Source organism: Pinus tabuliformis, chromosome 3_1, assembly GCF_031772625.1.
Source record: "Pinus tabuliformis cultivar Carrire ecotype Pingquan chromosome 3_1, CPIR1, whole genome shotgun sequence".
Taxonomy (NCBI): Eukaryota; Viridiplantae; Streptophyta; class Pinopsida; order Pinales; family Pinaceae; genus Pinus; species Pinus tabuliformis.
The window spans coordinates 291,982,237-292,000,625 of record NC_142301.1 but is presented as its reverse complement, the minus strand read 5'-3'; the positions used below and the strand labels follow the sequence as shown (position 1 = coordinate 292,000,625).

The following is an 18,389-nucleotide window of genomic DNA, read 5'->3' as shown; positions in this document are numbered from 1 at the left end:
CAGAGGACCGGATGCTGTTGGCCTCGACCTGGCTAGCATTCCCATGACCCTCAAGAACTCCCGTGGTAGACCCTCTCGCATTACCAAGGCAAGGCACACTGCTGATGAAGAAGTTGCCCTCGGGCGACAGCAGACTATTTTCAGGGCCCTTAGAGCGAAGGATGGCCCATCCCCCTTCCCCTCATGAAGTTTCTCTCCTTCAATTGCCGGGGGTTTGCTAGTTTAGCCAAAAAACTAGCGCTTAAGAGACTACTCTTATCATCTCAGATGGATTTTATATTTCTACAAGAAACTCTCTGTCAAGCCGAACCCCTCATCCATACCCTCTCTGCCTGGCTACCTTCCTGGACCTTCCATGCACTGGATGCGTCCGGACGATCAGGGGGCTTGGCCATTGGGGTCAATAACAGAGTTGCGGAGGTCAGGAACATATTTGGAGGAAGAGGTTTCATTGGACTTGACATTAGTGCACATTCTGCAGAAAGAGACATTAGAATTATCAATGTCTATGGCCCTTGCGCTGACCGTGCCAACTATTGGCGGTCCTTACTTGAATCCGAACTCTTCCAAGCAGACAACATTATTCTTGGAGGGGATCTCAACTTCTCACTCGGATTCAGTGAGTCATGGGGGCACTTTGCTCAGGTCGATACCCTAACAGATACTATGTCCAGCCTACTAGAGGATCATCACTGGGTGGATATACCGTCTGCTAGACTTCAATATACATGGTCAAATAACAGAAGTGGAGATCAAAGCCTTGCAAGGAGACTCGATAGATTTCTTATCAAGGAATCTTTGTTTAATAACCTCCCCAGAGTTCGTCAATGGGTTGGAACGGGAGGCATCTCAGATCATCGGCCTATTTTCTTAGAAGCTGAAGACTACTCCCACAAAATCAAAAGCCCTTTCAAGTTTAATGCCTCTTGGCTCCAAGATCCCTCTTACATCCAATTGGTCCATAATTACTGGCAATCCAATATCATCAGAGAAGGAGAGGACATCTCAGTGGGTTTTGTCAGGAAACTTACAGAACTCAAACAGATTACCAAGAACTGGGCACATCAAAAGCGCATACAAGATAATCAGACATTAAAAGAGGCTGAAAGGGTCATTGCCGAATTTGAAGAATCGTCAAATGGGACTTTCCTCTCCCCTGAAAGCAAGGAGAATTACACCTCTCTTATTACAAAACGCTCCCAAATACTGAGAGAAAGGGAAGAAAGCTGGAGACTTAGAAGCAGAGCTATTTGGCTCACCGAAGGGGATGCTAATACTAAATTTTATCACAAGTTTGCAAATGGCCGAAAAGTTATCAATACTATCTGGGAGTTAAAGAACGATCAAGGGAATCCTGTTACCTCACAGCGGAACCTGGCCAGGCTGGCCACTGAGCACTTTAGAGGCATTTATAAAGCTCCTGAAGAAGTTAATATCTTGGAAATCATGAGAGTGGCCGAGCTCTTCCCTAGATACATTGAACAGGAAGAATCTGAGGAACTACAGAAGGAAGTGACCATGGCAGAATTGGAGGCTACACTGAAATGGTTCAAAAAAGATAAAAGCCCTGGACCTGATGGATGGACCATTGAATTTTACCTTGCGTTCTTTGAACTCCTGGGTAATGACCTTCTGGAGATAGTAGAAGACAGCAGAAGAAGAGGCAGAATATCCTCCGCCATTAAATCCACCTTCATCGCTCTCATCCCCAAATCAAATGCCCCGAGCACCTTTGATGACTTCCGTCCCATATCCCTCTGCAACTGCCTCTACAAGATCATAGCCAAGACCATTGCTAATCGCCTCAAGCCTATTCTTTCGCATCACATATCCGCCGAGCAATTTGCTTTCCTTCACCACAGACAGATCCACGAGGCTATTGCCACTGCCCAAGAACTCATGCACACCTTGCAGATCAAAAAACAAAAAGGAATGATCCTTAAAGTGGATTTGTCCAAGGCATTTGACAGAACTAACTGGTTATACTTAAGGCTGCTGCTCACTCATCTGGGGTTCCCCTATGACTTCATCAAATGGACTATGAGCTGCATCACTGATGTATCCTACAGTGTATTACTTAATGGGGAAGCTACCTCGTTCTTCACTTCTGAGAGAGGACTCAGACAGGGTTGTCCGCTCTCTCCTCTGCTGTTTTTACTCATTATGGAAGGTTTAAGTAGAGTTATCTCAACTGCCCGTGACAGACATCACTTATCTGGCATTAAACTTGCGGATAATTTCTACCTCACCCATCTATTATTTGTTGATGATATCCTGATTTTTTTGAATGGCAGTATTGGGGATTCCACTACCCTCCATAACTCCATTCTTCTCTTTCAGCAAGCTACAGGTATGAAGATTAATGATAATAAATCCACCATCACTACTATTGGCTGCTCTATACATGAAACAGCTTATGCTATTCAGCGATTCCCTTTTATCAACTTGACCCTGTCGGATGGTATAAAGTATCTTGGTTTCAGACTGAAACCTAATGGCTACAGAATTGTTGACTGGTTATGGCTCATAGCTAAGGTGGAAAAGAGACTCCAAGTATGGTATCATCGATACCTCTCCCGTGCTGGCAGACTGATTCTCATTAAAGCAGTGATTGAAGCCACGCCAGTCTACTGGATGGCTCTCACCTGGATACCTAAGGGCATACTGAACAGGTTACAACATATTTGCAGCAGATTTCTATGGAAGGGACATCAGCCAGGCAGACTATTTGCTTGGGTTAAATGGGACACCATCGCTAAACCCAAGCGCTGGGGGGGATGGGGTATCAAGAGGCTCGACCTTTTCTCCAGGGCACTGGCTGCCAAACTTGGGTGGCAGCTCCTTACCACTGATGGACTTTGGACTCGGGTAGCATATACAAAATATATCAAACCCCTGAATGTGCTGGATTGGATTTGCACTCATCATGGAACAAATCATCACATATCCATCATTTGGAAAGCTGTCATTGGTACCTTACCTCTGTTACGAGAAGGATTAACTTGGCGCATTAAGGCAGGCAATGCGGTCCGCATAGGTCAGGACCCATGGGTCGGATGTGGAAACACTCATAGACTATCAGCCGGACTCATCAGGCATCTTAACGACAGAGGTATCATCAATATCATGCATATCGGAGACCAAGCAAACTCCTCCTTCCTTCATCAGGCCTGGACCAGTGCGCAAGCATTAGATATTCCGGCTCAGTGGCATAATGAATGGACAGAGTACACGGACGCGCTCACACAAGCCCACATCAGGCTCACTGAAGGACCTGATGAAATCATATGGGCCTTTGCTAAACATGGAGCATATGTCCCGAAGCTTGGCTATCTAAAACTCATGGAGCCACACAAACCTCAGAATATCCACCCCTCATGGAAAGCATTATGGAAGCTCAAGTCAGCCCCCCGCACTCGATTGCTTATGTGGAACATTCTGTTTGATAAAGTACCAACGGGCACTAATCTTATGAAGAGATCCTTTCATGGACCGTTCCGCTGTCATCTTTGTCATGAGGAGGAAGAAAGTACTGTTCATCTATTCTTGAACTGTAGCATTACATTACAGTTTTGGCATGCCCTCATCACTCACCTCCCGCATTTGAAAAATTGGCATGGCAATAACATAATGGATGCATGGGAGAACTGGAATCATAACCACTCGGGGAAATCCATCAATATCCCGCTGCTTGCTTGCTGGGCAGTTTGGATTGCCCGGAATCAGGCTATCTTTAATCTTAGAGCCCCTCATTGGCCCACAATCCTTCACCATACTATTGCTGATTATAACATGATACCAGATGATGAAACCTCAGGCCCTGTTCGCATCATTAGACAGGTGGATATTGACAAATCGAAACCATGGGCTTTCTTTGATGGCTCGGCGCAAGAAGTGGGTTGTGGAGGAGGAGCAATTCTTTATCTCAACGAATCACACTGCTATAAAATTCAAATTAATTTAGGCAGAGGCACAAATAACTATGCTGAACTGTGCACTGCTAAGCACATCATATACTTTGCCATTCAAAAACAATGCAGACATCTCCAGCTGTTTGGAGACTCTAAAATAGTATGCAATTGGCTGACTGATGCATCTCATTGTCATGCATTTACGTTGAGACACATATTAGATGAGGCAAAGAGACTGACTACTTCCTTTGAATCATTTGTTTGTCGTCACATCTACAGGGAACAAAACACCATCGCTGATCAACTCTCCAAAGAGGCAGCGCACAGACAAGGAGATAACTGGCTGATACAGGAGGAAATCGATGGGTCATACTATCAGCATTATCACAGACCCTTTGATGATCATATGGATGATGGGCTATAAAAGCCCATTACAGACTTTTTCTTGTTTTTTGTTGTCAATAGCCTGTATATATTTCACTATGTCTAGTTCAGTACAACACTATACTTTTGATATTAACAGCATATATATGGCTCTCTGCGTAGAGCAATGGCTTCATTTTTGAACACTGCTAGTGTATAGTTTTGGACTGCTCCCTGCGTGGAGACAACTTGCTTTATTTTTGATTACCTAATTTAGCAGACTATGAACTTGACAGGCACAACTGCCTCTATATGAATGCTTCGGCATATACAAAATGTAATTTCTTAACTCTAATAGAAATTACGACTTTTTCCCAGGGGAAAAATCTAGAAACTCACATGGATTGACCTAGATATATTGATCTTGGCTCTTGATTAAGTTTTAATCTTGGTCATTGGAGTCCCAATAGAAGATTATAAGAAGAAGATGGGTAGATGGAGAACACATACTTGAGATTGATTTCCTTGGGCAATTCAATTTTCCAAAGAGCAACAACAATTGTCAGAAGATTTCGAGCTAGAGAAGGGAAGTAGAGACAGAAGGGGGCAAAGACAGTGAGGTCAAAGGAAGATTTTCTAGATCTGGTGAGTACTTTGCAGAGAGGTCGAGATTTTCTCCAAGAGGCTGCATAGAGGGAGCACAAACGCCTCAAGAAGGAGAATTTGATTTTGCTGAGGTGAAGCTGGTTTTTAGTTTTGTAGGCTGGAAAGTATTTCCAGAGTGCTAGAGATCTAGTTTCTCATTTAGCATCATGAAAGACAACTTGATTTACAACTATTTTGGGTTGGGCGTGTAACACATTGCATAGGGGTGATGCAGAAGCTTCACAATGCAAGGTGGATGAAGTTCATTTTAGGGGCAGTCAAGTGCCGAGATTTCTTAGAGTGAGGGTGATTTCCCTCATAATATTTTTCTAGTATTTTCTCTGCAGGATTGCCAGTTTTCGACATCCAGATTGTACTCATATTATTTCACTACTACATAATAATTAAAACCTTCACCTGATGCACTGGTTTTCGCAAGTTGGTTTTTTTCGGGGACATTTGTCCAAAAAATAAGTGTGCCAAATTCATTGTGTGTGTGCCAGTATTTTCTAAGTTTCTAGCGCTATTATTTTTCCGTAATATTTTTATGAAGATTGCAGTTAGGTTGATTTCGTTGTTTTCATAGCAATAAATTGATAATTTAATGAATATTTAGAATAAATGATACCAGTTGTTGCAATAGGATTTCAGTAGTGAAATTTTTCTCAAAATTAAGTTTTGGCCATGACCCTATATGCTGTATAAATAGAGATCATGGATGAATCAAGTGTTAAGCCACATATCGATAGTCATTAGTATTGATGAGAATATGGGCCATCATAACATTGTACAGGTAGAGCATGTAATGACTGTTGAATTACAATGTAATTATGCATTCTAAAGAAGCACATTAAGAAACACTCATTTACCTAATAGAGACATTAGACCAAGTCGAATTTAACTAACTCTTAAGAGTTTAAATATCCTAACAAATTTAATAAATATGTTGTTTTCTAATGTGCCAAAACATGAACTTAGCACATCACATTTGATGAAAGAATTTTCATAATAGAGGTGTCCACTTTTTATAGTGGAAGGTTCCTTGTATATTCCTTATTTTAAGGTTCCTTGCCCCTTATTGCATGTTCAAGTGGACCTTACATACAATCCATGCCACTTTGTTTTCCAAGTCTTACAATGTTCAACCTCTTTAGTCTATGTGTCTAACTGATGGTGTTCTTGTGCCTAAGGCATTGCAAAGTGTTGTGCCCTTTATAATCGCAACCATCCCACTTGAACAACATTTGATGCACCTCTTGCCATTTCTTGTGCTTCAAGTCATGTTGAACCAAAATCCATCTTTGTAATGCACACCTATCTGCCTAGGTGCTCTCATCCATTGACTAAGGTGTTGCATCCACAATTCAATGTATTGACGCATCATATATCCATTGAACCAATAAATATCCATTGTCCAAGTCATTGTTCGACTTTTCTGAAAAACTCAGATGACAATTCTCATCTTGTTTCCATACCCAACCAACTTGATTTTCCCAACCAACTTGATTTGCTAAGCTATTTAAAAATTAATCATATCTTACTATCATACAATATTACCAAAATATACCCATCCACCATTACAACTTACTCTTACAATTAACAAAAACCTATAAATAATCATCTCAATTGATAAATGAAAGCACCCATTCGCACCTCTAAGGAAAAGGCTTTACACTTATCCTCTAGTATCCATCAATTGAATCAAGTGCTAAAGGATCTATATCAAAATGAGATGGTATGGGATAAACTCCTTTCATATAAACTAGAATGTAAAGTGCTTTGAGAGATTCTTATTACAAAATGAACACATGAATATCCTTGACCTTAATAAGTAACTCGTTTTTGAAGTGGTGTTGGAGTTGGTGCAAATTGATGTGTATATGGATCAACCATGCTAGAGGAAGAATCTATCTCCATATATGTAGATATGGATCAACCTTGGTGACATGGAGATTGGGATATCAACCTATCAACTTAATGAGTATTAGGATACTGGGAGATTTGAGATTCCATAGTGGGATTAACCCCTGATACTAATAGAACCTGGACAATTGTTATGTTATAGAGATCAAGCTCCATTAGTTGATGGTCCAATGCTGGGTTAGGATGAATTGGAGTTAAGCTTATATATGGGGGTTGATATTAATAAAACCAAACAATTCTATCAGGTGATGAAAGGATCAAACTTCATTAGCTAATGTCTAGTTATTAGATCAAGTTAAACAGAGGGCGAGTTCAACTGTTTGGCATAGGGGTTGATACTAGTAGAACTCAAAATTCCATTAGGTGATGGAAGTTAAAAGAGGGTTTTGGATTTATTAGTTTACAACCCAATGTTGGTTTGAGGGTAAATGGTTCGGGTGCATTTAACTGGATATAGAATATTTTCCAAGGGGCCAAAATCTAACATATCTTCCAATGAGCTAGTCTAGTGGATGTGGACCAATGAGGTAAGGGTCTGTGGTAGTATAGATGCTTGTTTGGCATCAAATAAGACAATTAAAGTGGGATAAAAATTATGCTTGGAGATTATAATATATCATAATAAATCTCTTTATGAGTAGAAAACGATGGTGGTATCATAAATGTAATTTTAGGTGACAAAAGGAAGAGTAATTTTGAAAACCCATCTTCATTACTAACCTTGAAGGTCAGGTCTAGATAAATCCTGCAACCCTAATAAGGAATTATATGGCTAGGTAGGTTACATCTATAACCTTTTACATCTTCACAATATCCAATAAAAAATCACCTCTCATTTTTAGGTTGTAAAGCATTCCTTTTTTCACTAGGAATGTGAATCCATGCTATACTAACAAAGATAACAAAAGTGGCTTATATTTGGCTTAATGTTAGTCCAGGCTACTTTCATTATTATATTTTTTTAGAGCCTTTGTAGTGTCGAAAATGTAACTATGGTCTATCTTCATAATTGATATTGTACTTTATCATTATGTATTTATTAAAAAAATTGTAAAAAAACAAAAAATAAAATTATTTTGAAGCATGGTTTTCGTGCTCCTTTTACTTATTTATTAGGTATAAGCCTCCATTGTAGGCTTCTAGGGTTTTCTTGAGTCATACGAGTCATTTTCATATTTATTAGACCCTTCTTGGGCTTTTGTATCATGTAAAGAAAAATCATTTTGAGTCAAAATAGTCATATTTCACCTCCTCACTAAGTCGGCCCTGTTTGGGGCAATTCGACCTTTTGGATGTAGTATAAATAGAAGGAGAACTTGACCTATTTGGAATCCACCAATCGATAAGTTTGATATACAGTAAAGGAAGAGAAAAAGAAGTGCAAATTCAAGGAGAAAGAAGGTCAAATCAAAGGAAGAAAACAATCAAAGCTTTTGGGAATCTTATCTCTCACGTGTGCAAGGTTTTAAGGGTTTCTGGGCAAGTTGTAGGGGCCAAATTTTTTGGAATGACTACATGTCTGAAATTCTGAGTTGCAAGGAGTTGAAGTTGTAGATTGAAGAAGTTTTGAAGGAGTTGACTCTTGTTGACTTTGACAGAGTTTGTCTACCTAGAAGGAGGGCTGACATGCTGATTAGAGGAAGTCTTTATCTTAGTCAAAAGGTCTTGGATTGTATCACTTTAAAATGGTTCTATTATTGAATAAGATTTTGACGGGGTTTTCCCATAGGAGAGGGGTTTTTCCCTGGATGGGTGCCTACATCTTGTGTCTCTTGTTATTGTGATCTTCATGCATTTTTGATTTGGTAATTGCTCGACGAAATATAACATGATAAAGAATTAAATAATCCAACCCATATAAAAAATAATTATAAGGAAAATAGGAATCAAAAATCTAATAACTACATGCATTGATTTTTGAACATGGTATCAGAGCTAAGGTGAAGGAAGGACTATTTGGAGATCACTTTGTTGACTATCATTTGAAGGAAGGAAAACATTCTTGTAAGGAAGATATCTCTCATCAATGACAAGTTATTTGAACTTGGGACTCAAGACCCTTGAAGAACTCTTAAAAGAAGCAAGAAGCTTTCGTATCAATATTGCCTACAATCTATCTAGGAGAGTCAAAATTGGAGGATTCATAGTTGCACTTACAGGTACATTTGATGACAACAATGATTGGATAATTGATAGTGGATCCTCAAGACACATGATAGGAGAAAGTGGACAACTTCAAACCTTATCAAAAGGATCATCATTTCATTCAGTGGAGCTTGGAGACAACAATAGTTATGTAGTCAAAGGTCTTGGATCTACTTCATTGGGACTAGAAGATGGTGGAAAGGTTCATCTCAACAACATTCTCTATGTCCCAGGTTTGAAAAAGAATTTACTTTCTATTTCTTATCTAGAAGATAAAGGAGATAGGATTGCCTTTGTAGATGGAAAATTTCTTGTTTGGAGAAAGGAGTATAATATTGAAAAGTCTAGGGTTATTGGGATTCATGAGGAGAGGTTGTATATACTTCTGACACATCCTCCTCAAGCTCTTGTTCACATGGATATTAATCCCTTTGAACTTTGGAATAGAAGATATGGGCACCTTCATTATAAAATATTTCCCTCCCTAAGTCAAATGGTAAAAGGCATTCCCAACTTGAAGGAGTATGTAAGGGATGTGCTTTGGGGAAGAATACAAGGAAACCATTTTCAAGCAGTGACACAAGGTACAAATAAGTATTATACCTCATTCATTCTTATGTATCTGGACCAATGGCAGAAAAAAATCCTGGGGGCCATCTATATTATATAACCTTCATTGATGATCACTCTAGGAAGACTTGGATTTATCTTCTCAAATCTAAGGATGAAGTATTTGAAAAGTTCAAGGAATTCAAATAAGGAAACCTTGACAAAAAGGAAGATAAAGACCCTTAGATCTGACAATGGTGGTGAATATACATCTAAGGAACTCATTGCCTTTTGCAAATAAGTAGGTATTAAGAGGGAGCTCATAGTTCCCTACAATACCGAACAAAATGGAGTAGAAAAAAGGAAGAATGGAACCATTGAAGAATGCATAAGAAACAAGACCTTCAAAAATTATTATGGGGAGAAGAAACTATGACAACAGTATACATACAAAATAGAATTCATCATATAATTCTTGAAAATATAACACCAGAGAAGCATTCTCAGGGAAGAAGAAATATATAGAACATCTATGTATCTTTGGATGCCCTGCCTACAGTCATATTCCTAAGGATAAGATAAATACGCTAGATTCTACTAGTATGAAGGGTATATTTTTGGTTTATAGTATTTAATCAAAGTCTTATAGAATCTACATAAAAGAAGATCATCAAATTTTAGTTAGTAGAGATGTCATATTTGATGAAATCTTTACATACAAAAAGTCCAAAGATATTCCCATTGAGTTTGATAAAGAAGATATTCCACTCTTTGAAGAAGAAGAGAAACATGAAAAATAACCCACAAATCAAGAAGAAGAAGGATCAGGTGAACCCATTCAACCTACAATCATTCCTGAAAAAAGAAGAGACCAATTTGTTTAAGAGCCACATTTGAAGGACATGGAGCAGTGAAAGGTACTTTTATACAAAGCAAGAAAGCAAAGAGGCACTCCAGATATGAAACTTATATGATGAAACTAATTGAAGCAGAACCAACCACATTTAAACATGTCACTCATCATGATGAATGGAAGAAATCCATGCAAGAAGAATATCAATCAATAATGAAGAATGGGGTTTGGGAAATTGTTCCTAGACCTAATGACAAATCTGTTGTCACCTCTAAATATATCTAAAAAATAAAAATGTTGTTGATGAGAGCATAGATAAATATAAAGAAATATTTGTAGGAAAAGATTTATCTCAAAAGGAAGTTGTGGACTACGAAGAAAAAATTACTCCTACCAGGTACAGTACCATTAGATCTTTGATTTCTTTAGCAGCCACTATGGCATGGAACATCCACTAGATAGATGTCAAAAAATCTTTCTTGAATGGAATCATATATGAAGAAGTGTACATTGAACAACCAAAAAGTTTTGAGATACATAGAAAGGACTCTCATGTCTGCAGGTTGAAGAAAGCTCTATATGGCTTGAAACAAGCACCTAGAGCTTGGTATGATAATATGGATGCCTATCTTTTAATGATTGGATTTGTCAAAAGCTTTGTAGACCAAATATATACATCAAAGTAGTAAATAATGAACCAATGATTATCCTATTATATGTGGATGATTTACTTCTGATAGATGTGGATCATAGAATTCAAGAATGTAAGAAGATGTTGGCAGCATAATTTGAAATGAAATATCTAGGGCTTATGAATTATTATTTGGGCTTGGAAGTTTGGTAGAAACCTAGAGAGATATATCTTGGCCAAGGAAAATATATTATCAAGATTCTACAAAAGTTTAGTATTATGGTTTCCAAACCAATGACAACTCTAATAATCACTAACTTAAAGAAATTAAGAATTTAAAATTCTAGCCTCATTGATCCCACATGTTATCGTTAGTTGGTTGGCTCATTGATGTATTTGGTAAATACTAGACCCAATATATTTATGCAGTAAATGTTCTTAGTCAATTTTAGTTGGAGCCATGTCATGATCATTGGATAATTGCCAAGCATATTTTGAGGTATTTTTGTGGGACTATTCATCACTATCTAAACTATGATGGAAAGGAAATTCGATTAACATGTTTCATTGACTCTGATTGGAGTGGTAGTGAGATAGATGAAAGAAGCACTACTAGTGCTTGTTTTAATATGGAATCTGAAATGATTTCTTGGATAACACATAAACAAGTTTGAATTTCTCTAAGTAGTGCTAAGGCTGAATATGTTGTTGCTTGAAGTTGGAAAATAAATGGTTTGGTTGAGGAAGCTTCTATCAAATTTGTTTGGAAGGCCATTGAATCCCATTGTTATAAATTGTGATAACCAAATCAACATCAAAATGTTTGAACATCTCGTGTTCCATGCTAGGACTAATCATATTTATAATAAGTACCACTATATTAGAAGTTTGGTACAAGATGAGGTCATGAAGCTATAGTGCATTCTGATAGATGAACAAGTAGTTGAAGTGTTGACGAAATCTCTTCCCAACAAGAAATTTGTATATTTTAGAAGCATGTTTGGATTAGTGGATATATTTGATTTGGTTGAAAGGGAGAGATGAGTAGCATAAATTTCCCATATGATGGTACTTGGGAGGACACCTTGGCCTGGTTGGTGTTGAAATCTCAGTTATAGTTTGGCCTTGATATTGCCTAGATACCAGTGTGAGAGGGTATCTTGGTTTTATGGAGCTCCATTTTAGTGTTGACCTTGATGATACCTAGATCCCTATAAGGGTTGGTGTCTTGGAATGGAGGCCTATATGGTATCTATATCTTGTTGGATTGATATTAGGGTTGTAGCCTGAAGGTACCTATACGGGAAGTTGCCTTGATGACACCTTAGTCCCTGTTGGGAGGATACCTTGGCAGTTATGGTATCCCTAACATTGCATATGTTGATACTTTTCTGTGAACATGTCAATTTGTGTTCATGTTTATACAATTATGAATACCTCTATAGTTAAGAGGGAGTGTTGAAAATGTAACTATGGTCGGTATTCATAATTGCTATTATACTTAATCATTATGTATTTATTGTAAAATTGAAAAATAAGGAAAAAGAAAATTATTTTGAAGCATGGGTGTCATGCTCCTTTTACTTATTTATTAGGTCCACGCCTCCATTCTAGGATTCTAGGGTTTTCTTTAGTCATAAGAGTCATTGTCATATTTATTAGACCCTTCTTGGGATTTTGTATCATGTAAAGAAAAATTATTTTGAGTCAAAACAATCATATTTTACCTCCTCACCAAGTCATCCCTGCCTTGACGAAGTTGGCCTGGGGCAATTTGGCCCTATAGAAGTAGTATAAATAGAAGGAGAACTTGACCTATTTTGCATCCATCAATCAACAAGTTCGATCTGCAATAAAGGAAGAGAAAAAGAAGTGAAAATTCAAGGAGGAAGAAGGTCAAATCAAAGGAATAACAAAATCAAAGTTTTTGGGCATCTTCTCTCTCACACGTGTAATATTTTTAGGGTTTTTGGGCAAGTTTTAGGGGCCAAAATTTTTGCAGTGACCATAGGTCTGAAATTCTGAGTTGCAGGGAATCGAAGTTGCATATTGAAGAAGTTTTGAAGGAGTTGACTCTTGTTCACTTTGGAAGAGTTTGTCTACCTAGAAGGAGGGATGACTTGGTGATTGGAGGAAGTGGTTTTCTTGGTCAAAAGGTCTTGGATTGTCTAACTTTAACTTGGTTCTATTATTGAATAAGAGTTTGACTAGGTTTTTCCTTAGGAGAGGGGTTTTGCCCTGGATGAGTGCCTACATCTCAAGTGTCCCTTTTTCTTGTGATCTTCATGAATTTTTGAATTGGTAATTTCTTGATGAAAGATAACATAATAAATAAGTAAATAAGCCAACACATATCACAAGCAATTATCAAGAAAAGAGGAATCAAAATCCTAATAACTATATGCAATGATTTCTCAACATGTAAGAGTATGATTTACTATGTAATTTGAATAGTTGATTGTTTCCTCCTAATAATGAAGACTTAATCCCTTAGATTGAATCATACAGTTAGCGATTTTCTTTAATTTACGATTCTTTCTTTCAAAAACACCATTTTGTTGTGGTGTATATGGAATAATATGTTTCATTTGAATTCCCCATGCAATGCAGTAAGTTGTGCATTTGTTGTTGACATATTCACCTCCATTATATGTTTGTAATCTTTGCAATTGATGTCCCAATTGTTTTTATAATATGGCTTTGTAGGCCAAGAATAGGTCAAAAACTTCACTCTTAATTTTTAAGAAGGAAACTCAAGTGCGTATGGATAAATCATCAGTGAAAGTTAAGAAGTACTTGAACCATAGAAAGACGGTGAAAAAAGTGGACCAAAAAAGTCACTGTGAATAAGCTACAAAGGAGTTAATATATGCCAAGGGGCATATTTGTAAAAATTATCCAAATGATGTTTGCCAAGAACACAATCGGCACAAAAACCATCTTTGTAAGAAACAAAAGGAAGACTAGTTATCATATTTTTATTACATAGTTGTTGTAGTGAGCGATAGTTTAAATGAGAAAACTTATCATGCCAAATTTTTCTTAAGCCATCATGGTGAGTAATAAGAATTGAGAGAAAAGGTGATGACCCAAATATATCAAACTTATACAATTGAGTAATATCATCAACTATTTCACTAGCAAGGACATGCTTATGATCATTTAAATCCTTAAGTACAACTTGGTGAGGTGAAAACTCTGTCGTTTTATATTCACATGAATGAGTGATATGATAAATGGATAGAAGGTTGTAGGAAATACTTGGAACACATAATAGATCATTGAAATGACCATTATCTACTTGAACTATTTTGGATCCTACAACACAAAGATATCTATTATCAACAACAATTATTTGTTTGGTGTTATAATGATTAAGAGTAGAAAAAATGGTTTTATTCATAGCCATATGATAAGATGCTCTAGAATAAGTTAGTCACTCATTAGTAGAAGAAGTAGAAGTTGAATTGAATGATAAAATAGAAGCAAAAAGTGCATGTCCATAAGAAGAAGTATTAGAAGAAGAATCAATATTGATATTATGATTCTTCATTGTTGCTTCCAAGGCCCCAATCCTTTAAAAACATTTAGACTCCAAATGACAATATTTCCTAAAATAATTGTAATTGCAATGTATGTCAATCTTCTTACCCTTTTATTTTGGTCATTTGTTACCATTGGGAGTAGAATTTCTCTGAGAGGGTTTGGAACCCTTGTTTTGCTTCTATTATGCGAATGTTGCTTCTTTGGATGATTGGTTTTATCTTTCTGTTGGGCAACAAGGGCCTTGTTAGATGTACCTACAATGTTGGTCACTCCAATATACAAGAGCTTCTCTTGATCTCTAATTAGAGAGTCACAAAAATATACAAGAGAATGTCTCTCATATTCATCCCCTAAAGTTGGCATAAATATAGATAGAAAATCAAAATATGTAGAATCAAGTTTAGAGAAAATAATGCATATGCAATGATAATCATTTAGATCAATTTGGTAGTCTTTAAGCAAATGTTTGAGGGTTTTAAACTTAGATAAATAGTCTTTAGTAGAAGAGAAATTATTAGGATTTAAAGTCACGATATGTTTTTCAAGCTAATGAGATGTAATGACATTAGGTTGACCAAATATTTGTTTCAAGTTTTCCTGGACTTCATCTGGGTCATCAATTCCTTGAATGTGAAATTGCAAGTCAAGAGAAACAGACATTTTTATTAATCCACATGCTTCGTTATTCCTATTGTCCCTTTAGATCTCTTATCAACATCATTGGGGGCTTTTTCTTTTCCCAAGGTAATTCGATACAAGCCTTTATTTCTTAGTACATACTCTAGGATGTGAGATTTATATGAGAAGTAGTTGGTACTAGTACGAAACAATTTACTTGGAGTTTCAATATTAAAATATGTAATAATATGGTTTCAAAAGCTGAAACCGACTTTTTGGATGGAAAATTCTAAAAAGAATAGGCTATTTAAAAAAATGGCATTGAAAATGGATTTTGGATGTGAAAGTTATGTGGCCCTTTAAAGTAAAGGTATTAATTGTAACAAAGAGCCATGTGGCATGTAGAAATTGGACCATGTGGCAATAGATGTTGCTAAAAAATAAATTATTTATTTTCCGTCACTGACTCTGCTTATAAACTCACTTTTACAAATAATTTTATTTTATGAAGTAACTCACTTTTATAAAACAAGTGAGAATCACTTTACAATGAAGTTGCTTTACACATGAGAGTTGCATGCAACAATGTAACTAAAGAAAGCATTAAAGCTTTTTATAATGGTTGACCTTTATAACACAAGTGAAATATACTTTACAATAAAATTATTAAATAACTGATGTTTACATGATTTTTTTTCAAAATGTAACTTCGAAAAAAAGAGAGAGTTGAACTTAAGATCTCTTACTAAATAAGTTAACTTATAACCCAATAAATTAGTGCAAAACACATCAAAATAGTAATGATGGAGGATGTGGGTGGTGGTAGTGTTGGAACTCCACCTTGAAGTGCATGCTTACCAAAATCTCCACCTCGAAGTTCATGCTTACCAAAAAATGTTGAAGCTATGCCTCAAAGTGTGTGCTTACAAAAAAAAGTGCTCATCCAAAAACAAACAATATTTTGGAAAAAAAATTCAAAACCCAATAACAATGGGGTATAATTTCAATTAACTTTCTTAGAAAATGCAAAATTTCTCTTTCTTTATAATTTTTAAAGATCACATAAAGTGTAGGGAAAAGAGCATACAAACACTGAAAATAATAGCAAACTTGAAATATTGAATAGAAAACCAAAAAAGTTAGCTCTGATTTTTTTTTCAAAGCATATTTAGATTGCATACCTTCGGATTAAACCAAAAAAATCTTTTCTTGGGAAAACAAAGACCTCTTCAAATCAAATGAAAGGTGTTCTTAATTGAAAACAATGTTCTTGAAACAAAAAAATGGTCTATTCAGAATATAAATGTATAAAAATAATAGAACTCGGAAATGCAATAACACGAGCTCAAAACCTCTAAGAGGGAAATCGTCCATGATCCCAACCAACAGGGCCACTTGAGAAATTTTATTAATGCATACAATTTTTCTCATTAAGAGAGTTCTCAAAATTAATCATTAGCCATGACCCTCCATACTCTTTAAATGAAGATCGCGGATGAATCCACTGTTAAGCCACATTTCAATATCCATTAGTATAGAGGAGAATGTGAGGCATCATATCATTGTACATCTAGAACACATAATAACCATTGAATTACAATGCAACTAATGCATACTAAAGAAACACACTAAGAAACACTCTTTTACCTAATAGAGACATTAGACCAAGTTGAACTTAACTAACTCTTATAAGTTTAAATATCCCAACAAAGTCAATAAATATGTTGTTGTCTACTGTGTCAAAATATAAAATTAGCACATCACATTTGATGAAAGAATTTTCACAATGGAGGTGTTGTCTTTTTATAGTGGAAGATTCCTTGTCTATTCCTTCTTTTAAGGTGCCTTGCACCTTGTTGCATGTTCAAGTGGACCTTACATACAATCCACTCCACTTTGTTTGCCTTAGCAGCAGCATTGAATACCCAAATTGAACCGGAGTTCACGCCGCCCATCCTGAATAAATAGGAGGCGTGGGCCCTCCAACAATTATGGTCGAAACATAAGCCAGCCACAGGTCGCGCGACAAAATCACACCCATAATGAAAATGCACACTCTTCCATGTGAAAGATTCAGAAAATCACTCAAAGAATTACCTTCTCTTTTATTGTCACGTTTCCCCTCGTTAAATGTTCTATAAGTCTTAGAATGCTCAACCTCTTATGTTTCCAACTAACGGTGTGCTTATGCCTAGGACATTACAAAGTGTTGTGCCCTTGAAAATCACAACCATCCCACTTGGACAACATTTGATGCACCCCTTGCCATTTCTTGTGCTTTAGTCATGTTGGACCAAAATCCATCTTTGTAATGCACACTTAATTGTCTAGCTGCTCTCGGCCATTGACTAAGGTGTTACGTTCACAAGTCAATGTATTGATGCATCATATACCCATGAAGCAATAAATATCCACCGTCCAAGTCACTGTCTAAGAAACTCAAATGACAATTCTCGTCTTGTTCCCATACTTAACCAACTTGATTTGCCAAGCTATTTAACACTTTAATTTTATCTTATTGTCATACAAGATTACCAAAACATACCCATCCATCCTTACAACTTTTACAATTCGCTAGAAATAACCATCTCAATGGATAAATGCGACATGAATACATAAACCCCAACTCCATTTACGACCAGAAATAACACAAGCATAGCATGGCGTTAGCGTACAGAATCTCCACAATCAGATCCTTGCGGGTGCGATCGCTGGTGAGGGGAAATGTTCGAATTTAGATGTAAGTGAAACAAATCTGGAAATTGAAATAGGTAAAGGATTCAAAATCTGTAGACTTTATATTAAATCAAACGTATGATTTCTGGTTATTAACAGCGTTTTATTCTTTTGACAGTGCAGTATAATAAATTAATTCTGATTTTATCAACTGTGACCGTATGGCCCAATGGATAAGGCGCTGGTCTACGAAACCAGAGATTCTGGGTTCGATCCCCAGTATGGTCGTTGGTTCCAATTTTGCCTTTTAATGGCTTCCCAACTTTTACCAATCTTTACCTTTTAATGGCTTCGGAGCTTTTACCAATCTTTACCTTTGAACTTTCATCGATGGCAATGCTTATAGTTCCAAATTGACCTTCGAACAATGGCAGATACAAAATATCATTCTGGGTAATCAGTTTTAGGACTTTTGAAAGATTCCTGATGATGAGAGAGCAGAGTCTCATTCAAGGAACAAGAAGTTTTA

The 18,389-nt window shown here is 36.7% G+C and overlaps 1 protein-coding gene and 1 non-coding gene across 2 annotated transcripts; both read left to right on the top strand.

Annotated features, from left to right (window-relative positions):
- Positions 1-267: 267 nt before the first annotated feature.
- LOC149186933 (uncharacterized) lies at positions 268-4,335 on the top strand. Its single transcript, XM_089409503.1, has 2 exons — positions 268-1,547; positions 2,295-4,335. The coding sequence occupies exons 1-2, from the start codon at positions 268-270 to the stop codon at positions 4,333-4,335; spliced, it is 3,321 nt and encodes a 1,106-aa protein (XP_089265629.1).
- A 13,740-nt stretch (positions 4,336-18,075) lies between these two features.
- Positions 18,076-18,148, top strand: TRNAR-ACG (transfer RNA arginine (anticodon ACG)). Its single transcript has one exon. It is a non-coding gene; the product is annotated as a tRNA-Arg (tRNA).
- The last annotated feature ends 241 nt before the right edge of the window (positions 18,149-18,389 follow it).

Bases quoted from the DNA above. Each gene is read 5' to 3' on its own strand.
- LOC149186933 (XM_089409503.1), top strand. From the start codon at position 268: ATGGATTTTATATTTCTACAAGAAACTCTCTGTCAAGCCGAACCCCTC. The intron at 1,548-2,294 runs GTTCAAAAAAGA...TTTGAATGGCAG, and splicing joins TTGGAGGCTACACTGAAATG to TATTGGGGATTCCACTACCC.